Source organism: Pelobates fuscus, chromosome 1 (genome assembly GCF_036172605.1).
Source record: "Pelobates fuscus isolate aPelFus1 chromosome 1, aPelFus1.pri, whole genome shotgun sequence".
In the NCBI taxonomy this organism is placed as follows: Eukaryota; Metazoa; Chordata; class Amphibia; order Anura; family Pelobatidae; genus Pelobates; species Pelobates fuscus.
Genome location: NC_086317.1, coordinates 292405178 through 292432856, shown reverse-complemented (window position 1 = coordinate 292432856; position 27679 = coordinate 292405178). Strand labels below are relative to the sequence as shown.

Genomic DNA, 27679 nt, shown 5'->3' with positions numbered 1-27679 from the left:
GATGGACATTGAGTATCTACACAATAACAACGAACATTCCATGCAATATAATGACACTTTTAGCTACACAATAAATGCTGTACACACCGGTGCTGTATAATGATACTGAGCATCTACAGATGATTAACATATCAGGCTATATAATGGGACGGCCTAGGTTGTGTTGCAAAGTTTTCCATAATCCCTATCTTAATATAATGCACCAAGCAAATTCACTTTTTAATTATTTGCATGTTTTTAGGCAGGACAGGTTTTGGTGGTCACCTTTATTTTGCACTGAACTAACTGTCCCTTCACTGTGGATTATTTCAGTGTTTCTCAAACCTTGCTATGTGTGGTATATGAAGGACATCTGGCATTGTTAGAGGGAGCTTGCCCCTTTATTTTTCTAGATGTTGTATGTTTAAGGATAAGTGTTAAAAAATAGATGTAAAGTTAGAATGCTTTTAAAAATAGAAATGTTAATAGTTTATTTTCATTACTTAGCAACATGCAAAGTGAGTGAACAGAAAAATTGTGATCAATATGTAAAAAGCCAATTGGTACGAGCAGACTGAAAACCTTATCTGCCTTGAAATTTCTGCCTGGCAGAGACCTTGCTGACGCAGTACGTTTGATATTAAACTGTTGTTAGCAACCTCACCTTTTTCTTTTAACACTTTTTGTGTTTCACTTAAAGGGACACTATAGTCACCGAAACAACTTTAAAATGTTAAATTAATCACCATTGACACCTGTTTTGTGTAATTGTTTGTTTGTTTGTTTGGTGACGCACCAGATTATATACCTACAAAATCCCAGACTTTGTGCAAGTGTACCTAGAAGAATTAATTGTTTTGAAGGCCAAAGGTTTTGATTAGATTTAGATCTTCTTCTGCTTCTGTTCACTCATTTTGTATTTTGTTAATTGATAAAAATAAAGTATTAACATTTCTATTTATGAAAGCACTCTTACTTTACAGTATTTTCAACATCTGCCTAAAAGGTTTGCATATTACACATTACTGAATATATATTAGAAAGGGCAGATCAACGTGTTTTGTGCTTTTTAGCTTAGTAATAATGGCATGGAGCCCCCGTGAACATATGTTATAAAGAAATCAAAGAAGCAGCCAGACTTCACTGATCTTCCTGGTATCACTCGGCATCTGTGTGAACACAAAGACAAAAAGAGCTGGAGTGGATGAGGAGGGTAAGACTAGGATGGGCAGAGAAAGATAAGGCGGTGGGGGCCAATTTGGATAAGGATGTCAACATTTCATAAAGCAAAAACATATTTTAATTAGTAAAATCGCAAATTATGTACTGATTGCATTTGCTGCAAAAAAAAAAACGAAATAAACCTATATTTTTCTAATGGTCCTAATTGGTCGTGTGATTGTGGCGGTAGAACACACCTACAAAACTGTGCCAGTATCTGCTTCGCACAATGAGTAACAAAGCCACCAACACCCACGTATTCACGTCATGTGCAAGGTCCTCCAATCTTTTTGCTAACGTCAAACAGTGATAATATCTACATAAATAAGATATTTACTTGTGACTATGAATGGCCCATAGATATCTGAACATATAAACAAGCTGTAAAGTAAACCACTTTTAAGGCAACAGTTCTTATTAGATTTGATAGGTCTTTGACCTATACGTTTTGGTCCTAGCTGTAGTGAAAAGTTGGATGCAAAACCCTGTTCTATATAAATACAGAAATAGGGAAATCCTTGGCAATAGAGAAGAACCAATGATTGTATAAATATCCAAGCTTTGACTTTCTACAGAGATGGCAGAGAGGCAAATAAGAGACCACAGGCTTGAACTAGGGGGGCATCGATACAAGGGCTCACCCAGAGCCTGCATGCGAGTACTTGCCCAGAGGTGTAAAGTGCATGCATTTAGTTTATTTTTAAACAGCTGGCAATATACTGGAGAATGCTCATTAAACACTCCTATGAAGAGACAAGAATTATAATATTTCTAATAAATCTTTCTACTAATAGCACATGAGAAAGAAGTCATATAGATCCTTATTTAGTAACGTGTACAGTTGGTTTAAAAGTAAATGTGTATCAGTCTCTGTACTGTGTATATTCTCTAACACCAAGATTATCATGGTTACATAACTGGTATCCTGCTGTTTAAAACTCCTATTAATCACTTTTAAATCCTTCAACTTCATTAATGGCAAAGTCAGCTGTTTCGTCAGCTTAGTTTGGAGAAACTCTATACCTAAAACAACAACTAAAATGGGCTCATGTCATGTCCAAAATGATCTTGATAATCATCTCATGAGATTTTTCTTTTTACCCTGACTTCAAAAGGAAACTATATAGAATAACACTACATTTTTATAAATGCAAGAAAATCATCAACCTATTAACTTACTATTAACTTACCGTAAATTACAGACTGTCTCCAGGAACTACCCCGGCATCTATATATTTGCTAAATAACCCTAATGACACTTGTGGTTTGCATACCTTCCAACATTAAGTAATTGCAAGGTGATAAGGCAGGCCTATAACACCACTTGCATCACAGATGAACCCTACAATGGGTGGTCCCACAATTAAAGATGCAGGGCAGCCTAAATAAGGGGTTCTTCAGACTAGGGTAAATAGACACTAAGCTCACAAACTCATAATAAAAATAGGTGGTACGCTCAAACTGTTTAAGTAATATTAAAATGACTGTGTTTTACCATTTCTAAAAGTATTTTTACATTTTCCAAGAAAATCACTTTTCATATTACAGGTTTCTACTCTTCATAGAATTCAGAAATGTATTAAACCTATCATTACTAAGCAATGTTTAAATGTATTTTTCGTTTCGGTATTTATTTAATGGAAACAGAAACCAAAATTTGCAGATAGGAAAACAGAGTTATTGATAAATAACATTTCTCAACCTCAATTCAATCTCAATTCTCGCCTTCTCTTTGTTTCCTGTGAATTGAAAGAGAAATCTGAGAGAACCTAAAACATAATTCTGGTTCTGCCCTCTATAAGGTGTTCCAAGCAGCAGTAACTTACACTTACACTTGGATGTGTGATATATGGGATCAAGATTGTTTTGCACTCGGTTTGTTTACACAATCAGCTTGATCACCAAAGACACTATGTACACATCACACGATTGATGACTTACAGTCTTGGATAGGTTCCCTGAACTTTTGTTCATGCATGGCATTTGCAATTGATTTTCAAGATACTCAGACTGTATTCACGGACACACCTCTCCATTATATCCTGTAAGCGGGGATCATACCGCTACACGCCCTTCACTCCAGAGCTTATAGCTCTTGTGTAAATGTGAGTTTAATACTTTCGTTATCATCCATTTTATTCTTGGATCTTGGCTTATTGCCCTATTGGCTGTTCCCGTATCTCCCCTTTGTCTCTCCACATATACGGATATTTTAAACCATCCGGACGGATCAACTCCTGAAGATTACACCCCTATTTTATCCTGCTATTTTAGTGAGACTTTATTTTTCAACTATTAATTTTATTGGCACCACCTTACCTGTTGTTGTACTATCACCTAGACATTTTGGTCTGTTTCTAATTAATTCTTATTGTTACTAGACTGTTGTACCATCACTTAGACATTTTGGTCTGTTTTTAACTTATTCTTATTGTTACTAGACTTTGGCACAGCCCTTACCTATTTTTTTTTACCATTTATCCATATATATAGTCATGGTAAAAATAAAGTACACCCTCTTTAAATTATATGGTTACAATCATCTGTTACTTAGCACGTTTCATCGTTTATTTAACAGAAATAAAGCCAAAATGGAGATGTCATGTGTGAAATCGGTAGAGATATAATTTAAAATGCTATAATTTTATTGTATTGTGTGTGCCCTATTTTAAATGGTACATTATACTTACCTTGGATCAAAAACAAATACATTTCAGAGGCTCTGAAAAAATATATACACTGTAAAAAAAGACGTAGGAGCCCTGAGCACAAAAGTGGATACAGCTCAGTGGTTTTCCTATCCCAAGTGCATGCTTTTAATATAACCACATTCAAGCGGATTGCATATAATGGCTTTAATGGAGAGATGATATAATATTAAATTGCTCAGGGATTTTTAATCATCTGGTTTATTACCAGCCCAACAAAGTTAGAACCAGGACAAGTAAAAACAAAAATAAGAGAGCAAGGGATCAACATAGAGATATTAATAAGAGGTATTAATAAATAATTAAATGTTTGCTCACTAACTTCAAATGTTTCCATATATACATTACACAGGAGCAACATGTTGGACCATTCAGGGACATTTACCTGCTTAGCAGACCCAAGGCGGAAAATGCCACCAATTTTTTACGAATTACGAAAACAAATTCACTCTCTTCTCTAAGTGATCGATATGCCCCCTACCCATTTGCATAATATTTCACTCCTTGTTGTAAAGCAGAAAAACCCTTAGCTCCCTGGCTACTAATAAATGCTGGTGTTTATCCTCTTCTTCCAGATGATCCTTTCACCTCATGAGTTTAGACTTTGTATTACTAGAATCACAGATCTTCATTCTTCGGAGGAACTTATATTTAGCTCCTCTAGCAGACTGCAGGCAGTCACAGCCATCTGGAAGCCATGGCTTACATTCATGGCCTTTCCTGGCTTTTAAACTTTTCCCCTTTGAATTATCGCCCACCTAACACTTTATTACTTTCAATGACTTTAGTTCTCCTATCTTTCGTGTTAACCTGTGTTTTTAACTTCTCTATTCCACCCACCCTCCCTCCAACTTCTACTTTCTACTTCTAAATATTAAAACAATACATCAATAGGTTCACTAACGTATTGCCTCTCTAGCTCAATAGCTCTGATTTCCCAGAATTTAATTGTTGTAAATTTTATATATATTGAGGAATTCTACTGGCATCAATATCTTCTGTTTGTTACTTTTATAAAGTCTCGTAAATAAAATGATGTTTTAAAATATGTATATATACATTAAATAAATATATATTTCCCTCTCTCCATTCATCCCTTACTAACCTGCACGCTGTATCTAAGCATCATTTGGAAAATGGGGTAAATTCTATAAACTTATTCTGAAAATTGTAAATACCTTTTTCAGAATAAGTCTATAGTTAATAATATAACCATGGTCTTTAGTCTACATTATTATTGGTTTCCGTACTTTTGTCTGTCAAAGATATTATGGTGAATGCTACAGAGCAGATATGAGGTTGTTAAGATGTTTAGGGCACAAGAACCATGCACAGAGCACTGAAACAGTGCTCTGTGCATGTCCTGCCCTCAGTGGACCGGCCTAAGTGATGGACAGGAAGCCTGGTGTTTATTTACACTAGGTTGGCCTGCCATTAACTCATGCAGACCTACCCCATTACTGGGTGTTTCTGCCCCTTTGGGGGAGGAACTAGTGACACAGTCGCTTTACTGGCCTGCCCCATTTACCTCCCTCCCACAGGCGTCCCAATTAGTTGAGAGGTATGGTGATTACCATGGTTTATGAGGATAGTATCATGGTGTCCCCAAATGCAGGACATCAGGAAACTAAACTGGCAGAACAGGACACCAAAATCAGTATGGGAAGTACAGACCTAACATATAGGTAGAAGTGAAACTAGGTAAACAAGAGGGAAAATGTTTTTTTTTTTTTTTTTAACACAATTGTGATGTCAAGCTAGTGAAGCCATCTTTAAAATATCTATGGTGATGTAAAGCTAATCTATGAACACTAATGTGTTGGCACTCTCCCCAAGGTGGTGCAGGTGTTAGGGGTCACTCCCTTCAATAAACCCCAAAAGAGTATAACAATCTAATAAATATTAATACCGCACTCTGACACTTTAAGTGTGTCTAATGATGACAAAAAGTATCTGAATTTTGCAAAATGTAATCAGTCAGTAATTTTTAAGTAGTTCAAAATTATATATACAGAATTGTCACACACAGAATGGTTCAAAAAACCGCAAACAACCTCAGTCATATGGTACAACCCTTACTTATAACAACAATTCATCTTATGTACACATCTCATATGTATATCTTTGTAATTTAGTTAATGACAATCCCTAAACCTGATGGATCCACCAATTTATACTTGTGACGGACTGCCTGGCACCCCGATGGGGTACCTCCGTCAATCGCTGCTTCCTAGTACTTGCGAGCACCATAAGCACTGCACTGGAACACAATAACCTCCGTAGACTCCCACAAACCGCCGCAGCTTGTTTGGGGATCTCGCCATCCTCCACCCACCCTGGACCCAAGACCAGGATCCAGCTTCCAGTGGGTAGACCTCTCCTAGTCCAGAGACCTCTCCTAGTCTTATAAGAGCTAGTATTATGCTCAGGGAAGTATTGTGATATAGCAATCCACAGAGTGAATGTAGTTCTCCAATCCCCCAATCCTGAGCCAAGACTTCATGAAGGGGTAAACGAATCTCTGTTTAATGGGAGCCACACTTTGCCTTATATGACAATCCCCATGCAAGGGGTACACCCACATGGACCTTGTGGGGGACTGATTTGCAACTTCACAGACTAATGACAATAAGGTTACAAGGCACGACACTCACACACACAGCACACAATCCCTCCCCTCTGCTTGGGAGATAATTGTATCAGTAACTGTACTAATTCTAATCCAATTATCTCCAAGCACAAAAAAAAAAAACATTCTTTTTTAAACACCCCAAAAGTACCCTAATATACATAAAACCCCACAAATATTACATCCCCTGATAGCCCTGATCTGGGTGACCAACATATCCAATAATCACCATCCATTTATACAGCCCTGATTGCTAAATACTGGAGTGACACTGATATCATCCATCTACACACCACTTGTTACCAGCTATGTAGGAAGAAAACAACCACCAGCTTTAGAGGAAATAAATATCTACCACATTCTCCACTACAGTAAAAAAAACTTACCTACATATGGCACATATTACAATCTTAAACACTTTTTGGTGAGATCTGACCATTTTCTTTTCATTCCTAAAATGTTTTTCTACTGAGAGACTGTCAAGTTTTATTTTTTACTCATCTAAAAAAATATTTTTTTTGGTCTGATTAAACTGCTAGATATTTACCAACTGAGAGAGTATAAATTGGTGGATCCACAAGGCTTAGGGATTGTCATTAACTAAATTACAGAGTTATACATATGAGATGTGTACATAAGATCAGGGCGTACGAGCTGTGCTCACACATGGCCGGCCGGGATTATAAAAAAAACCCAACAACAAAAAAGAAAATATTGCGACGGGGGCAGAGCTTACTGTGCAGTGGGGCGGAGCTTACGCGTGGTGGGGCGGAGCTAAACTGACGGTGGGGCAGAGCTAAAAGTGCCAGGTAACTGCTGCAGGGGAAGCAGGGAGGAGTCCCCGCTTCCACAACAACCAGTCTCCAGGAGCTGCACTGCCTCCACTCCTCCATAAAGAACAGAGGTAACTATGTGTGATTGTCTGCCTGTGTGTTTGACTGTCTGTCTGTGTTTGTTTATGTGACTGTCTGCCTGTGTGTGTGTCTGTGTGTGTCTATGTGACTGTCTGCCTGTATGTGTCTGTGTGTGTGACTGTCTGCCTGTCTGTGTGTGACTGGGTGTGTGTGTGACTGTCTGCGTGTGTGTGTGACTGTCTGCCTGTGTGTGTCTGTCTGTGTGTGTGACTGTCTGCGCGTGTGTGTGACTGCCTGTGTGTTACTGTCTGTGTGTGTGTGTGTTTGTGTGGCCTGTGTATGTGTGTGACTACCTGGCTCTGTGTGTGTCGATATCTTGCTGTGTGTGTATGGCTGTCTGCCTCTTTGTGTGTGTGTGGCTCTCTGCCTGTGTGTATGTGTCTGGCTATCTGTGTGTGACTGCCTGCATATATGTGTGTGTGTGTGTGTGTGTGTGTGGCTGTCTGCCTGTGTGTGTGTGTGTGTGTATGTGTGTGGCTGTTTGCCTGTGTGTGTGTGTGTGTGGCTGTCTGCCTGTGTCTGTGTGTGTGTCAGTCTGTCTGTCTGTCTGTCTGCCTGTGTGTGTGTGTGTGTGTGTGTGTGTGTGTGTTTGTGTGTGTGTGTGACTGTCTGCATGTAAGTATGTGTGTGTAAGACTGTATGTGTGGCTGTGTGTGTGGCTGTCTGCCTGTGTGTGTATGTGGCTGTCTGCCTGTAATTGTGTGTGAGTGTGTTACTACCTGTTCCTGTGTGTTTCTGCCTGATCCTGTGTATGTGACTATGTGCCTGCGACTGTGTGAATGTGGTGGATTTGACAGTGTATATGTATAACTGTGTGCATCTGACTGTGGGACTGTGTGCAGATAACTCTGCAAAAATATACACCTGCATTCACACATAGGCCTAAATGCATATTTTTTATCTGAATTAAATACCCATCACACACAGCCAATAAACCCAGCACAAATATCACATACAACCAATACACGCATATCACACACAGTTAATACACCCATTACAAATATCACACACAGCCAACACACCTATCACATACACAGACAACACGAACATTACATCATCACCAGTGGGGCAGACCATATTCAGATCAGCATGCCCCTCTCTCAACTAGGTAACAACAGGAAAGGAGGAATGAATATTTGTTTCTAAATCATTATTAATTTAATAAATCCCCTATATAACCACTACACTCCTATACACACCCACTATACATGGATGACAGGGGGGTGGAGAGGGGACGCGGGGCGCTGAGAAGATTTTTCGCACAGGGCACCCAAAGGCTTATTTAAGTCATATATATATTAGCATAAGAGAGCACAATGGAAGAGATATACCCACAAGCAATTTGTAGATCCACTTTTAACTAAAATGATGACTTTAAAATAAGTAGTGTCTTAGTGATGCTGTAATAGTGTTGCATTCAATAGAATATCTTACAATTATACTGCTGTTCATAGTGCTAGCTGTCATTGCATCCAAAGTAAACAACGTGTTGCTTTCGAAAGTCTTCTGATGGTGACACAGTGAACACATATCCAATGTGTATTGTAAAAAACATTGTGTTGGTTAAGCATGATACAAACTATCTATATATTTATCGACAACCCATTTTACAATATAATTACTTTAAAGTTATATAGGACAATAAAAATGAAAAGGGGCCATGTTAATTATAAAAATGGTGTGGAAAGCGCTCCACTACTAGTGGGTTCAGATAAGGTGAAGGAGTGATATTAGCTAAGTGACAGTGCCAGTTACGTTGACTAAGAGCATCAGCAGCCCTTGAAACGCAATACCTGTTGCAGTGCAAGCCAAATAACCATAATCTCTTCTAAGATCCCCGCTGTGCTGATTACGGCTGTTTTTCACTCTCTAATGCATGCATTCACTCTAAGTTCTAGAACTGGGTCCAAAACTGTCACAATAATCCTTTTAGAGCAGGGATTTCATATATACCACTACTGACGACAACATGGTTTGTACTGTATTTTGTTACTGAATTACTTACCCCTAAGTTTAAAAAACTTCATGTGATTGGTGAGAGCCTGTTCGAATGTCTCCTCAGGGCATACTTTAACTCCGCTAGGAAATAAGAGAGCTCTCTTTTTTCTTTTGATGAACATTCTGTAGTGTTGTTGTGTTGTAGTGGTTGGAGGTGGGACTGATTCCTCAGGAAGCGAGGCACTCCCCAGTTCCAGCTCATGCTGTAAATCTGTAAGTTCTTTCTGAAGAATCTTTTCTATTGTCGTTCTGTATGCTGTAAAAATAAACCATACAGCAATTAAAGAGACATTGTCATCAAAACAATTGTGAATTTAAACACAAAAAAATACAGATGTATAGCTTAAAGGACATAAACACCCAGATCACTTCATCTGAATTAAGTTATCTGGGTGCAATGGCCTTGTAGTTTTAACCCTGCAATTTAAAAAATGATAGTCTTGTAGAAACTGCAATGTTTGCACTGCAGGGTAAAATACACCTCTTGTTGATGTCTTATTGACAGCCACTAGAGGCACTTCCTCTTCCAGAACTGATTGAAACTTGGTTTTGAAGTCAAAGGCTTGAAGCATTTGATTGGAGGAGCGTGGCGTTTTGACGTATTTGTCTAGTTGCAAACCATTATCTCTTCATGAAAAGCAAATGATTAGAAAAGATCTTGGGTGATGTCAGCATGGAGACTGACCTCACTGGAAGCAGAGATGCAAGCGGAGGAGTCCTGGCGCTTGAAGTAAGGAAGCAATCTTCAATTTAATTAATTTTACTAAGCACAGTGAGGTGGAACTAGATCGCTTTCATATAAGGGAACATATAATACTGAAATAACTATTGTTATTTTTGGGACTATCAAAGCTGAGCCTCTTCTGAGCTTTGCCTTGCTACAACACTAACTAGACTTTTTTTTTTTTTTAGCAGGTTTTGGTCTTTTTAAATATGTTGCCTGTTTTGCACATAGTGAGTGCTGCTTACAGCCTTTTAAATTATCTTAAGTTACCACAACTTATCTGTGGTGATTCTCTGGTGCCAGTCTAAGGGAGACCATCAGGGTTTCCCTGCATGAGTGTGGCAGACAGCATGCCGCCAGCAGTATTACAGGGAGTGCTCCAGGTCATGCTGCAAACAGCCACTAGATGGCCTTCAGACCTCTCTTTTTGTGTTTATTTTCCCCCATTATTTTAACTGTGATATTCCTCTACTTATATCAGCAGAGGGTATCCCTTAGGGTTACGGGGTATGAATGGGGTTAGTGTAGAGCTAGATACTAGATATATGAGGCATTTAATAATCAGGACTCATATGTGAATCTATTTTGAGGTTTCTTGACATATAAAAAATATAAGCAAAAATGTGAAAAACTTTTTTTTACAAATTTTTCCCCATTTTTAGCATTTTGTTCAGACTTAGTGGTGTGTTAGGTGTACATGTAGGATATTAAAAGATAGCTTTTTTTTAATAATTTTAAAAATCACTATATAATACAATGGAACAATCACATTCTAATTAGGCTTTGGTTCAGATCTTGGACAAGCAGACTCTGCCCTTAAGGGATAAGAGAAAACTAGGCCCAGGACAGAATACTAAGATACTTCACTTTCCACTTTTATTTAATGCAGTTATTTTCCATTGATCACTGTCCAGGCTGTGGTAGCCCTGTAAATTACACCTTGTCTCAATGATTATGGGAAGCTTTTACTGTAGCTGCCCTGTCCTCTTGATAGGTCCACATCTCCTTTTTTTCCCTCTCTCTGGTCCATGATCGTTTTATCCCTCCTTCACAAACTACCTTTTGTCATCTTTGTTTCCATGTAGCTTTTGTAGTTTCCTATGCTATTCTACTCTTTCCTCTTTTTTACTATATCAATTCTGATTATTCTTATTATCAGACTATTTTGTTGTATTTGCTGTTTGTTTCACTGGGGTTTTTTTTCAGTGTTTTTTATGCTATTGACCATGATATACACCTTGGCGGTGAGCCCCGTATTTAGTTAAAATGAGGAAGGACATGATGGCTGTTCTCAATTAATGAAGTAATGACTTCTAATTTAAAAGCAAATTTTACCACATGACAGGAGGCTTCATATTTTGCATAACTTTCTTTACGCAAAACTCCAGCAGCACAGATCAATCATAGAATCAACCAATGAAAACAAAGTAACATTCTCTATATAAGGCCCTGACAGTCCAAACTTTCCCTCTTTCTTTGCTGCTCCTGCTGTGCACAGGTCAGAGTATTTGCTCCTTCTGCTTTCTGTATGAAAATATTGTTGCCCGAGGCTCTCCCCTGCCGGCCCATGCAGTGCTGGTGCTATCCAAGCACCAGCCCAGCTGATTGCCATCACGGACAAGAGGGGAGATCAGTGATCCCCCTCCCCGGCCCACAGGCAGATTGCTGGGCGGCCGGCAGGGAGGGAGAGGGAGTAGAGAACCCGGGGGAGCTCTTACCTGCAGCTCCGCCGGGTTCTCTTCTCGCGATCACGGAGCGTTGCCGCGGTTACCACGGCAACGCTCCGTTCTCGCGAGAGTGAACTCTAGCCTGAGCTGCAGGTTAGAGTTCACTCCCCCACTAGAACCACCAGGGACTGGAAGAAAGCAATGTACCCCCCTCCCTCAGCAAAGGTAAGAAGGGAGGGGGGACATTAGCTATATTTATTTAATTATTTAATAATAATAATAAAAAAAAAAATATCTTTAATCTGCCCCCCTACCCCCTCACACAAACTATAACCCCCTACACACGGCATCACACACAAATATACAGCCCCCTCTTACATACACAGCCCCCCTTACATACACAGCCCCCTTACACACACAGCCCCCCTTACATACACAGCCCCCTTACACACACAGCCCCCCTTACATACACAACCCCCTTACACACACAGCCCCCCCTTACATACACAGCCGCCCTTTACACACACAGCCCCACTTACATACACAGCCCCCCTTACACACACAGCCCCCCTTACATACAGAGCCCCCCTTACACACACAGCCCCCCCTTACATACACAGCCCCCCTTACACACACAGCCCCCCCCTTACATACACAGCCTCCCCTTACATACACAGCCTCCCCTTACACACACAGCCCCCCTTACATACACAGCCCCCCCTTATACACACAGCCCCCCTTACATACACAGCCCACCTTACACACACAGCCCCCCCTTACATACACAGCCCCCCTTACATGCACAGCCCCCCCTTACACACACAGCCCCCCCTTACACACACAGCCCCCCTTACATACACAGCCCCCCCTTACATACACAGCCCCCCTTACACACACTGGCCCCCTTACACACACACAGCCCCCCTTACACACACATAGCCCCCAATACACACACAGCCCCAATACACTCACTGCCCCCCATACACACACAGCACCCTTCACACAAAAACACACTGCGCCACTCACACACAAACACACTGCTCCCAATATACTCACTGCACCCTTTATACACAAACACACTGCTCCCAATATACACATTTCTACCCCATACATACACTGCACCCCTCTCACACACGCACTACCCCTCCATACACATACTGTGACCCTCACACACAATGCACCCCTGACACACATACACACTACAACCCCTATCCCGGCAGACCTGAGTAAGTTATCAAACATTTTTTTAAACGGTTTGACTACTTACTCTGGGAAGGCGCCACAGCAACTCCTGGCACCAAAAACACTACAGAGAGCTGTAGTGGTTATTGTGCCTGGATTGTTTCTTACAATAATCTGCCAGTGCCCCTCCCGAGATTAGCTTCTGGATCCGCCACTGCTTCCAGCTGTCATCCCCACAGTTTTTACTAGCCCTGTCAGGTTTCTGTATCTTTAGTTTACTATTAGGCCTCAGGATTAGTGATGATGCGAACATAAAATTTTCGGTTCGCGAACTGCGAACGCGAACTTCCGCAAATGTTCGCGAACCGGGCGAACCGCCATAGACTTCAATGGGCAGGCGAATTTTAAAACCCACAGGGACTCTTTCTGGCCACAATAGTGATGGAAAAGTTGTTTCAAGGGGACTAACACCTGGACTGTGGCATGCTGGAAGGGGATCCATGGCAAAACTCCCATGGAAAATTACATAGTTGATGCAGAGTCTGGTTTTAATCCATAAAGGGCATAAATCACCTAACATTCCTAAATTGTTTGGAATAAGGTGCTTTAAAACATCAGGTATGATGTTGTATCGATCAGGTAGTGTAAGGGTTACGCCCGCTTCACAGTGACAGACCAAACTCCCCGTTTAACGCACCGCAAACAAATGCAAACAGTCCATTTGCAAAACCGCAAACTCCCCATTTGCACAAGGTTGGATACCAAGCTAGCCATGTCCCGTTCCTTGTCCTCACTGATGTCATTGAAGGTCTCTCTTCCCACACCCAGGAAGCGGGAGATGGAAAAAGATGCTTGGTCGGTCCTCCTACTTCAAATTTGGGGCACTGCGCGTGCAATCTAATGTGCCACCAGATAGGAGTGGTGTGTTAAGTAGTACTATTCCTATCAGTTTAATCCCTATCAGGAGACGTGTATATAAGGCATCGATTTTAATGAAGCGGGAGATTGAAAAAGATGCTTGGTCGGTCCTCCTACTTCAAATGTGGGGCACTGCGCATGCAATCTAATGTGCCACCAGATAGGAGTGGTGTGTTAAGTAGTCCCCCTCATCAGGCCTTTTTTAGTCGAATGTATCGCCCACTGTCAGTCCCTTCAGGATCCATCCCTCATTCATCTTAATAAAGGTGAGGTAATCTAGACTTTTTTGGCCTAGGCGACTTCTCTTCTCAATGACAATACCTCCTGCTGCACTGAAGGTCCTTTCTGACAGGACACTTGAAGCGGGCAGGCCAGAAGTTCTATCGCAAATGTGACTCAGGCCACAAGTCAAGCCTGCACACCCAGTAGTCAAGGGGTTCATCGCTCCTCAGAGTGTCGATATCTGCAGTTAAGACGAGGTAGTCTGCTACCTGTTGGTCGAGTCTCTGAGGGTGGACCCCGAAGGGCTGTGGCGATGTGTAGGACTCCATCAACAACACATGTGTAAAGCGTCCTGTCCTTGCCGGCGTGGTCGTGGGAGGAGGAGGATTACTTTCACCTCTTCCCCTGTTAGATTCCCGTTGTGCTGTGACATCACCCTTATACGCTGTGTAAAGCATACTTTTTAATTGATTTTGGAACTGCTGCATCCTTTCCGACTTGCCGTAATTCGGTAACATTTCAGGCACTTTCTGCTTATACCGGGGGTCTAGTAGCGTGGACACCCAGTACAGGTCGTTCTACTTCAGCCTTTTTATACGAGGGTCCCTCAACAGGCACGACAGCATGAAAGACCCCATTTGCACAAGGTTGGATGCCGAGCTACTCATCTCCTGTTCCTCGTCCTCAGTGATCTCTCTGAAGGTATGTTCTTCCCCCCAGCCACGTACAACACCACGGGTACCAGATAGGTGACAACGAGCACCCTGGGATGCCTGTTGTGGTTGGTCTTCCTCCTCCTCCTCAAAGCCACATTCCTGCTCTGACTCCTCTTCCTCACAATCCTCTTCCAGCGTTGCCGCAGGTCCAGCAAGCGATGCTGATAAGGCTGTTTCTGGTGGTGATGGTGACCACAACTCTTCCTCTTCACGCTCATCTATGGCCTGATCCAGCACTCTTCGCAGGGCACGCTCCAGGAAGAAAACAAATGGTATGATGTCGCTGATGGTGCCTTTGTTGCGACTGACTAGGTTTGTCACCTCCTCAAAAGGACGCATGAGCCTACAGGCATTGCGCATGAGCGTCCAGTAACGTGGCAAAAAAAATCCCAGCTCCGCAGAGGCTGTCCTAGCACCCCAGTCATACAAATACTCGTTAACGGCTTTTTCTTGTTGGAGCAGGCGGTCGAACATTAGGAGTGTTGAAATCCAACGTGTCGGGCTGTCGCAAATCAAGCGCCTCACTGGCATGTTGTTTCACCGCTGGATATCGGAAAAGTGCGCCATGGCCATGTAGGAACGCCTGAAATGGCCACACACCTTCCTGGCCTGCTTAAGGACGTCCTGTAAGCCTGGGTACTTATGCACAAAGCGTTGTACGATCAGATTACACACATGTGCCATGCACGGCACATGTGTCAACTTGCCCAAATGCAATGCCGCCAACAAATTTCTTCCGTTGTCACAAACCACTTTGCTGATCTCCAGTTGGTGCGGAGTCAGTGGTGTATCCTGGTTTTGTGCTGCCCTAGGCAGGACAAAACTCAGGCGCCCCCCCTCCCTCTGCGCCACCGCCCCCCTAACCTTTCCCCCCGCCCCGCATTCTAAATACACACACACACATTCACTGACAGATACGCATACAGTAGCTAACAGACAAACACTCACTAACAGACACACACTAACAGACACACACTCACTCACTAGCAGACACAAACTAGCACACACACACACTCACTAACATACACACACACTCACAGGCAAACACACACTAACAGACACACACACACTCACTAACATACACACACACTCACAGACACACACAGTCAGACACACACACACTAACAGACACACACACTAACAGACACAGACACACACACTAACAGACACAGACAGAAACACTAACAGACACACACTAACAGACACAAACACACACACTGACACACACACACTAACATACACACTAACAGACACACACACACACACGAACAGACACACACACACACACACACACACTAACAGACACAAACACTAACAGACACACACACTGACACACACACACACACACTAACAGACACACACACTGACACACACTAACAGACACAGACACACACTCACCCACCCACATTAACACATTTTTTTTTTTTTAACACATTTTTTTACAATTTATTTTTCACACATTTTTTTATTTATTTTTCACACATTTTTTTAAATTTATTTTTCACACATTTATTTTGTATTTTTTTCACACATTTTTTTTTTTATTTAACACCCCCCCGCCCCCCAGCCTCCTTACCTTTGGGAATGCTGGGGAGGGGGGGGTGTCTCTTCCTCGCTGGTGGTCCAGTGGCTGCTGGGTGATCGGGCGGCACTGCCTGGCGGGCGGGCGGCCGGCGAGGGAGCACTTCCCCTGAGCTGTCTGTTCAGCTCCCTCGCGCGCCTCAGAGTGAGGCTGGGAGCCGGAATATGACGTCATATTCCGGCTCCGCCTCCCAGCCTCACTCTGCGGCTGGCGAGGGAGCTGAACAGACAGCTCAGGGGAAGTGCTCCCTCGCCGGCCGCCCGCCCGCCCACAAGGCAGTGCTGCCCGATCGCCCAGCAGCCCGCCGGCATGTCTGTTAGCCGCAAGTCTAACAAGACATTTGCCTTGGGCATTTGGGGGCGGCTTTTTTGCCGCCCCCTGGAAAATGCCGCCCAAGGCAAATGCCTTGTTTGCCTCGCGGCTAATACGCCCCTGTGCGGAGTCAGCCACTGATCCACCTGTGCGTTCAGGGCGGACAGGAGTGCTGGTCCGGTGTGACTACTGTAACACCAGATATGAGTTGCACTGGTGTGACACTGTGCCCTGGCAGGCCCTGAAACGCACATGCGTGAAGGAAACTGACTGCTATTATATTACAGTCAAAAAAGTTGTTGTTTTTTTAAATGCAAGTTATTGTGACACCAGTGAGTGAGTGGTGGCACGGGGAGGGCCCTGAAAGCACACTAGTGAAGGAAACTGACTGCTTTTATATTACAGTCAAAAAAGTTTTTGTTTTTTTTAAATGCAAGCTATTGTGACACCAGTGAGTGAGTGGTGGCACTGGGCAGGCCCTAAAACGCACACTAGTGAAGGAAACTGACTGCTATTATATTACAGTCAAAAAAGTTTTGTTTTTTTTAAATGCAAGCTATTGTGACACCAGTGAGTGAGTGGTGGCACGGGGAGGGCCCTGAAACGCACACTAGTGAAGGAAACTGACTGCTATTATATTACAGTCAAAAAAGTTTTTTTTTGTTAAATGCAAGCTATTGTGACACCAGTGAGTGAGTGGTGGCACTGGGCAAGTGGGCACAGTATACGCTGTGAGCCTGACACACACGCTGGCAGACAACTAACTGCTATTCAATCTATTACAGTCAAAAAATTTTTTGAAAAAATGTACACTACTGTTACACCAGATAAGAGTTGCACTGGTGTGACACTGTGCCCTGGCAGGCCCTGAAACGCACACTCGTGAAGGAAACTGTAGCGGAGTGCAATATTATAATCCAGGATCTCTGCTGGTATCACAGGTAAATCCACAGTCAGCGCTGAAAAGTAAGGCAATATCCCCAATCCTCCCAATAACCGGACGAAACACAGTCTGGGAGTCAACTAGCAGCTTTATTCAGAACTTCCAGTATTTATGCAAGTCCCCATGAACTCACCCAAGACACACAAATCTCCCCCCCCCCCCCTCCCACCTCAACACTCACAGATTATTATTTTTTTATTTTAATTTAAATCCACCCAGCCTCCCTACCTTTGGGAGAGCTGGGTGGATTTTTTACCTGGGGTCCAGTGGGGCTGTTGGCTGGGCTGTTTGAGCAGACAGGCGGCTAGCTGAGTTCCAGGCGGGCGGCGACTTAGGATAGTGTGCCCACAATTGTTTTCCTTTGTTCTTTTTTATATAAATACTTATTTTTATGGTATTTTGCTATTTCTCTATCACACTATCTACCATATTAAGGGTGTCAGATGGAGGCGCTTACTTAATTTATGTACTTTATGCCGTTGTCACCGAATGATGCTTTTGACAATCTAAAGAGGGTGGTATACAGTGTATACAATTTAACTTTTCTGGTGCCTGTTTGTGCAGACTGTCTGGTACAGCTGTGCACAGGGGTGAGCTCCCTGCTGTATTATAGGGGTGAGCCCCCTTATGCCCTCTCCTGCCCTCTGTGCCTGCTGGTAATTGAAAGGGTTGATCCTCCTGATTGCGATACCACTATCCAACTGTGATTACACCAAAGGACATTCCATGCACAACCTTGAGTCATTTACCCCCACCACAAACCCAGGACTTCCATTCCATGATTAATGCTGCAGTGGCAACTTCTGTGGAAATGGCTCTCTCCAAGATATTGGCATAACCGCTCCTGTGGTCCCTATCCAAACCTTGGGTCTTGCTCATCCAATAGATGAGGACGCCATTAGCTTGGGAGCTTCACCAGAGACATCCCACCCATGGCCAAAAGCCAAAAAAAAGTGCACCTACCAGATTAAAAGGGAAGTAGCCAACTAAATGCACTAAACATTTGGTGGCTACCTCCTCTAGTACAATCCTCAGAAGAGGAAGATGCCTAGTCCCATTCGTTTGAGACATGTTGGATGAGTGGAACACAGACAATTCCATTTTGGATGATGAGCATCACTGACAAGATGTGTCAGATATGTTAAGGAGTCGTTCATGGAATGCTCCCTCCCACAAGATGAGAAACAGGATTCTTATCTGCAGGAGAGTGAGGATTTTTTTTCCTGGACACTCAGTGTTGCCCACTATTAGATCCCAAGACCATTAGACATGGTTTACCCATGCATTTAGCTTTGTTAGTCCATTTCTGGATTTAAAAAAAAGCCCTTAGACCACGAGATCCAGGCTCACTTATGAGTGGTATGTCCACGACCTCTACTCCAATAAAATAAAATGGGGGTCATGCCACAATTCGAACAGGCAGTCCTGATATTTAGGTCCCGGAAGCGACAGGACCCATGTAAAGGGATAGAGAAAGGATTAACTGCTTGACCTTCTAGGTCCGTTGGCAAATATACTATACTTCGCAGTCCTGGCACTGTCACAAGGAGCCCAGCTCGACCCAAGTGCCATACGCGAATGGGCCCAACGCTCAATTTTTACGCTAGGGAATGCTAATGTGACTTTGTACACAGAGAGACAAAAAGAGTGCCTCTCGAGGATTAACTCGGAGCTCTTGAACACTAAGGAGCCGACACCGTCCGACAATAGATTACTGTTTGACGACTCCTTCATCTCCGAGCTCAAGAAATGCGTCTCCCTGTTTACGACCCTCGACCAGACTCAGTCCTCCTTTGAGACAAGTATTACACCCTTCTCTAGGTTGCAGTGTTTTTAGGTGAGCTGGTTGGCAGACTGACTAGCCGATTTTGGGCTTCCGTCCCAGACAACCTCTTCATTCTTCCCAATTTCCTCAGCGTGGACCTAAAGTAGTGCAGACAGGTCATGAGGACCCTGAGCAGAGACTGAGGACGTTTTCCCGCCTTTTCCATTGTCCTTCCACTATGTTAGTTGCAGGCAGGATGTCTCTTTTCTGAGAGGATTGGGAAGTCATATTATCGGACGCTTGGATTCTACAGATAGTACAGGGCTACATTACATCATGCCACCTCTCCATGTCTCAAAAGAACACAAGGCTTTCATAGACGAGGAAATCCAGACATAATTTTCCAAAGGCACAGTATAATATGCGCAGGACATATTGATCCAAGGCTAAAACTGACTGCCATTCTTGGGTCAAGAAGGATTCTATTCCTAGTTTGTTGCAAAATTGGAAGTGCTTCAAACTGTGTTTTTTGCCTTCTGTAGGATCACCAGCAAAAAAAACAGACGTGATAAAGGCTGAACTTGATGGACACATGTCTCTTTTCAGCCTATGTAACTATAACATTGGAGGCTTCCTTGACATTATCTTCCTGGACCAGAAGAAGACAGGAGATTTACATACGGTCATACGTTTTCTAGAGTCCCTGGGTTTTGTAGTGAATCTTGATGAAGCTGCTTGAACCTACCTAAGTAGTAGCTGTTTCAGGAATTCAAGATCCGCTGCGTACTCCTCTTAAAGATTGCAACCATCCGGAAGGGGATATGGAACATACTGTGGGTGGACCACATCCCTCTTCATCTTCTGGCTCGATTCATGTGTCGCTTCTCTGCTTTCATTCAAGATACCTCTACATGCTACAGTTGAAGGCACACTACCTGCGTTAAGGCCTCTTGTTCAACCAGACAGTGACTCTCACCTCCGAGAGCGGACATAGCTACGTTGGTGGCTCCTTCATAGGCAGGCATGGAATAAGAAGGCCATATTTGAGCCCTCTCCAGTAGTTGTCGTGAAACTGGATGCCAGCCTCTGGGGCTGGGGAGCACATTGTGTGGAATCATCCGGAAGAGGACAGTGGCTAGACGAGGTGACTGATTTACATATCAACTGCCTAGAACTGATCACAAGCTCTTTTGCTATTCGCAGACTGGCCTGTATGTGTCCGACTACTGCATTATGCATGGACAATTTCTTGGCAATCCAGTATATAACCTATCTCGCAACTTCACACAATGAGTGGATTACCTCTCGGCAAATCTCCAACATCACGGCGGATTGGTACTCTCCTTATTGGTGGGACGGAAGTGACTGGCGGCTATGCTAGATAATCTTCCACAACCTATTCAACTGCAGGGGTCATCAGCATGTCGACTTTTTGTTTCATATTTTGGCCGGTTGAACTGTGTTTCGGTGCGCATTCCGTTCGCAGCTTGGCTTTATTGCAGGCTTTTTTGACTGGCTCATCTATTATGGTAATCATGCTTTACAGGATTGGTCTCTGTGATGGACCACCTGGCACCCTGACCAGGTACCTCCGTCAATCGCTGCTTCCTAGTACTTGCGAGTACCATAAGCACTACACCGGAACACCATAACCACCAGTAACCCCACAAACTTGGTTGGGGTCTGGCCATCCTCCACCCACCCTGGACCCAAGACCTGGATCCAGCTTCCAGTAGGTAGACCTCTCCTAGTCCAGAGAGCGTAGAAGGAACAGCTTTTACAAGAGCTTGGGAGTGATTATACTCAGGGGAGTATAGTGATTATAGCAATCTGCAGAGTGAATGTAGTTCTTCAACCCCCCAAACATGAGCCTAGACTTCATGAAGGGTAAAACAAGTGTGTTTAATGGAAGCCACAGCTGGACTTTTATGCAAGTCCCCAAGCAACGTATACGCCCACATGAACCTTGTGGGGGACAGGGACACAAAGCTTACAAACCAAATCTGAATAGTATCTAAATGTACGACACTCCCACATACAGCACACAATCCCTCCCCTCTGCATGGGAGATAATTGTGTAAAGTACAGAATGTAATTCAATTATCTCCAGGCAGAAAAAACACTTATTTTATAAAGTTTCATAAATACCCCAAAACACAACATGTTACATCCCTGATCTGGGTGAACAACATATCCAATATATGAAGCCTCCTGTCATGTGATAAAATTGTAGATAATGCTAACTTATAAAATGGCGAGTATTTTAATATTGCATAGCACTTGCTTATCGATGTTATGTTGACATGAAGCCATTACCATTGCCTTTCACTTATTTCTGTTTGTTTCAGTTTGATCTTTGACATCTTTTATCGGCTCTGATGGTCCCTTCGCTACAAGCAGAATTTCTCTTCAGAACCATTTGGAATTGGTGTTCAGTTCTTCCATTTACTTTCCTGTTCCAGTTCTATTTCGTTTCTAACTACCTCACATCAAAGAAAGAGGAGGAGTTTGGACTGTCAGGGCCTTATATAGAGAATGTTACTTTGTTTTTATTGGTTGATTCTATTATAGATCTGTGCTGCTGGAGTTTTCAGTAAAGAATGTTATGCAAAATACTCGCCTCCTGTCATTACTAAAATTAAGATTATAGGTTAGCATATTCTACAATTATAGACCAGCTAAGTTTGTGAAAAAATGTGGCAAAGAGCAGCACTTTAGTGAGCTTCAACCTTCCTTATCTTGCTTTCTTCCAAAATCTGCCACTTGTAATGGCTTTTGGGAAATGGCGTCTTCTCTGAAATGTTCAAAAGAGGACTATGGCATCTCATTGCATACTGTATGTGCAAGAAGATCTACTGAGAATTACTCAGTAATAGTCTTGCAGAATATTCCATATTCTGTATATCTACTCGCCCCTTTTACCCTTGATGCAACCATGCTATTCATTATATAATTCAAAATAATCTAATGTCATTAATTCTAACAAACAAGTATTGCAAGTATAGACTTCTGAAAAAACTAACAGGTTACACAAATGTTTCCTCTATTTTCAATCCTCCAATTATATATACACACATGTAAGTTTACTATTAAGTGTGGAATTATCATTAATCCAAAGGACTCTTTGCAAAATCTTGGACTTTCTCTCTATACCTCATTGCAAGGTATACAATGTGTGGAGAAGCCGTAGCATATACAGCAATAATGTGCATTCATGTTTTTACGCTATTTTATTGTCATCTGCAAGCATAGTTATTGCTTGAAGGGGGCTTGGAAAATGTGGTACTCTTGAAGAATGTGAAGCCCTGAATCTCTACAGCTAATTTAGGAGATAGGGGAAAACCTCCCCCCCCCTCCACGTTTATCAATTGTAATAGCTATCGATAAGTTTGTGTTAGAGAAGACAAGTGTAGGTCATGATTATATGTGCAGTTTCCATTATCCCTTTTATAGATGATGGATAATGCATTTGGTTTTTAACAGACCATGTTTTTCTGGCACTGTAGGGTTATTAGGATCCCCTCTCCTTCAGAGCCCCCCACCCGCTGGGCTGAAGGGGTTAAAACCCCTTTAGCCACTTACCTTAATCCAGCGCCAGGCTCCCTCGGCGCTATTGACCTCTCCTCCCCCTGCCGACATCAGTTCCCGAGTGAAGCCGAATGTGCATGTGCGGACAGAGCCGCGCGCATTCAAACCGCCCATAGGAAAGCATTACTCAATGCTTTCCTATGGGGATCTGAACTCACACTGCGTAAATTCAATGCAATTTTCTCACTGAGAATCGCGCAAGCGGCCTCTAGTGGCTATCAGGGAGAATGCCACTAGAGGCTGTATTAACCCTGCAGTGTAAACATAGCAGTTTCTCTGAAACTGCTATATTTACAACTGCTGGGTTAAAACTAAGGGGACCTGGCACCCAGACCATTTCATTGAGCTGAAGTGGTCTAGGTGCCTATAGTGGTCCTTTAACTTGGCCATCTCATAGGGCTAAGTGGGTAGATTGCAACAAGTCATAGAGAGCTGTTCCCTACCATCTGTAACCTGCACCAGTTTGGTGTCTACTTGTCTATATGATATAATCTTCCATATTACTACATTAATAGGCCAGTCATTTCATAGTATAAGTACTATTTTAGGCTGTCTAAAGTCACAGTATAATATTTCTAAGAACACAGTATAATATTTCTATATTTTATAACTGCCTCGTTTTTTCTTTTTAATTATGACAGTATTCGCCAGACACAGAAATGTAATGAAACAAATTAATTGTTATCTGGAGATGTCAAATAATGAAAGACAGAAAATAGTATTGTCCTGTATTCGACAATCAGCCACTAGAATTCAGGTTATTTTGGTAGTTCAAATAATAATGTTCCTTTCGTTTCACTGAGTAAAATCAGGATGAAATGAGTTTATTGTTTGAACACCAGTCAGGAATTTCTGAATTATACTAACAAACTGTATGACAAAGGAGCAAAAGTTCACAGTTCTGTGTCCAGGCTTCTTGTATTTACCGTTGCTAAAGGGTATATATTATACCGTTGCTGTAGAGTATATATTATATTTATAAACTGCCATTGTAAGCTTTTTATCGGTTTGTTCTCTAAAATTGAATCAGTTAACATAAAATGCATATATTTGAGTTTTACCTTAGCTTACTTATGGTGTTTTAACTAGGAATTCATGGATGTGAACATTTGGTGTGTAGTGAAAAACACATTTTTAGAAAGTTTTGGTTCTAAAAAAAGGAGTTTACTAGTGCAGGTCTGTATAATAAATGTTTAACAAATTCTAGCTAGTGAGATAGCTTACTTTGGTAACTGTATACCTATTCCAAGTTAAGGGGGCATTATCCTTCAGAGTTTAAAATAAAAAAGAAAGAAAGAAAAAAACATACTTTTAAGTTGGGTGATTGCAACATCCATCATCATTTCGAGATTAATAAAATTGGTACTATGGAGTTGGGTAATAGTAACATCTATTTATGAGCAGAATCAGCTTCTGATTTTGTTAAATAACATTAAAACCTAAAATGATAGCTCAGGTCAGCATATACATTTAATACCATAAAATGTTCTGATGGCCCACCTCATTTAGTATTATGTAGTACATAAATTAAAAGGATATGTAAAAGAAGAAGCATTCACCAAAGGCTGATCAAATAAGCCTTGTTTCCTTCCAGAAACTGTTTTTCTTTCCCAGTTGTCATTATGTGATTTTATGTTTGATCTGTATATTTAAAGGTATTTACTGATGGTTTATTAATGCTTTATTATTAATAAAATGTTAATGGCTACCAAAATCTTTAATTATTGTGGAAACATGTCATGCTATTCATTATATAATTCAAAATAATCTAATGTCATTAATTCTAACAAACAATTATTGCAAGTATGGACTTCACAAATGTTACCTCTATTTGCAATCCTATCATTATATATACACACATGTAAGTTTACTATTAAGTGTGGAATTATCATAAATTATATGAAATAAGTTAAAAGACTATATAAAATATATATAACATTAGCTGTTTAAGACAAATGCCTCCAAATTTACTACAGTTAAAAAGTCATATTATAATACATAAGAGAACAAGTTTAAAAAAATAAAAAGTATTTGTAATAAAAGATCATGGTGGAGATAGAATTAGTGCCTGCATTTATGTATAAAATATAAAACGGGTACTGTAACTCTTGAAAAGCCACTAGTCTTTGCCAAAGAAGAAAAGTGATCTAATTTTGTCACAAACGGCAGACAAGCCCAGTCTCACAATGTGCCCTGCCATTTCCATACATAGCGTTATTTGTACTATAAAAAAAAAAATGTCACGCTGCAAGTTTTAAAACATTGCATTTAGAATAAAAAAAGTTTTGAGATTTTTTTGTTGTTGTATGCATAAAGATCCATAAATAGAACCAAAATATGTTTCACTTATTATCTGTCCATCTCCCTCAATGCGTCCTATTCTTGTGAATACTTGTTAGATGACCAATATATTCTATATTTATGGCACCGACCTACAACACCTATAACCTGTATGAACCAGCAAAACAAGAGTTCATACTTGATAGTAAGATTAAGGAGTTTAATTGCAGAACACAGAACTATATTGAACGGAAAAGTAACTTTCAACATTTTGGGTAAACTAGCAATGTAATTTCCGGTTCAGTACAATTCGGTCTTTAGTGAATGGAAACAAACACACCTTAAGATATTTGAACTTCTTAGATATTATAGATGTAATGTTCATAGAGGCTTTATACCCGTCTCTAAAACTAGTTTGAGAATAAAGTCCTGTATTTACATACACACAATCATTCTAGGCAAACACAAGGGGTGTACCAGTATGTTTTAAATCAATGTCAAATTGTACTCCCTGTCTCCATTAAGGCGTGCCTACCTGTGCTTTTACTGAACTTCCGTTTGGGTTAGCTATTTATTTAGATGAAAATAAATGGGCACAGAGCTCAAATGGTGAATACAAGGTGATTTATTCCACACCATAAGGTAACAGGCAAAGTACCATATATTTACCCTTTGAATGACACATCCATTCGTGTATGACTATATTGGAGGTGGGTTTTTGGATTTCTGAATATTAATTGAACCATTTACTATTCAACTTTTGGTTTTAAATTACTTTATGTAGATAAAAATCATGATTTAGTTTTTTCATTGGGTGCACACCCTAATGAAATGCACATCTACGACAGGCATAAAATAAGTTAATTAAATACACTACACATTTACTATTAAGTATTGGTAACATCTACTATTAATTAGTATTATTTTTCTGAAAACAGGTAAATGTCTTATCACTTTAACATAGTGTGCTAAACTCGGGTCGGTAAAAAAGACATAAATGTGTAGTTAATAAAAACTATAGTACGGTATATTACAATGCAAAACTAGATATCTTTGTACACTAATTCTGGTTGAACAATGCAGAAATGATGTAGAAATACTGTGATAGATGGATGTTGTTATAGTTTGCATATTGGCATAAAGTCATGCTAAATAAATATATAGAACAGTCATCAATGTAAAATCCATATTCAGCTTTGAATAAATACTATCTCTAGTCTGTATGGATGGATAGAAAGCCCTTTCAGCAAATCTCCCAAGGATCTATAAAGTCATATCTATACTAAATAAACGCTTGATAACAAAATTATATTGTGTTTCTGATCATATTGTTTATCATATGAATCAAGATGCTATGCAAAAAAATGCGATAACTCACTTAATTATTACAATAGAACGTCAATCAGCACATTTATAAAAGCTTGTATTTATTACATGGCAAGTTCTAATTTCTGCCTTATTTTATTTCCAAGTGCATAAAAACCTGTTTAATACAGTACATTAATAATCACAAACGTCAAAGTGAGATGTATTATGTACCTGTTGAAGTCTGTAACTGTCCTCCGCATACTGTAACGTAGAAGAATCCCAATAAGAGCTTCCAAGGAAAATAAACCATACTTCCAACTTTGGCTAAAAGGAAAGTCAAAAGAAATAGGTTTTATCTTTTATGTATGATAAAATTATAGATATATACAAGAATAAAAAATAAGTAAGTTGTGAAAATGCACTTACCCCAAAAAATCTTATTTCTTTACAAACGGCCCACTTGGTTTAGACAAACGTCTGTATGTTAAATGAGCTTCTCTTGTTAACAGATGGGAGGGAGTAGGGAGATCATTTTTTTTAGGTCTAATCTGTGCTTGTAAGCTCTTTAGTGGAGCTCATCATCTTGCAAGCAGACAGCCCATTCACAGGCTGAACATTTCACACCCAACTAAACACATCACTCACTGGGTCTGCAGAATAATGCAGGTCTGTGCTACTTCATGGTGAAAACAATGCAGCCTAATGATGTATTATATAAATATGATCAATTAGTTTATGTATCTGCAACAAAATACTGATTAAAATAGATTACCTATCGACTAAAAATAGTTTATAATTACTGATTTAGTAAAAATCAGCTTTACATGAGGCTAAAGCCACCAGTGCTGGTATTACTGAAATATATAACATAATATATATTTAACTGTATGTCATAGACATAATTTTATAAAAAGACAGGAGGCTCATATTATGCATTAACTTTCTTTACTAAACTCCAGCAGCAAAGAATATTTCAATAAAGTGAAAACAATATAAGAGAAATAAAAAACAGTCAAGTAACTG

The 27679-nt window shown here is 40.9% G+C and overlaps 1 protein-coding gene across 3 annotated transcripts in view; it reads right to left on the bottom strand.

Annotated features, from left to right (window-relative positions):
- IMPG2 (interphotoreceptor matrix proteoglycan 2) overlaps positions 1-27003 on the bottom strand; it is a 95298-nt gene extending 68295 nt beyond the window's left edge. For 2 of the 3 annotated variants that reach the window (XM_063457555.1, XM_063457563.1), the window contains exons 1-2: positions 26888-27002; positions 9457-9705 (exon numbers count right to left, since the gene is read on the bottom strand). In XM_063457555.1, the coding sequence (XP_063313625.1) occupies positions 9457-9705; positions 26888-26966 (328 nt within the window). In that variant the 5' untranslated portion in view covers positions 26967-27002. Of the gene's footprint in view, positions 1-9456; positions 9706-26887 lie in introns of all 3 variants that reach the window. The other variant, XM_063457547.1, reaches the window with a different exon arrangement.
- Between the last annotated feature and the right edge of the window lie 676 nt (positions 27004-27679).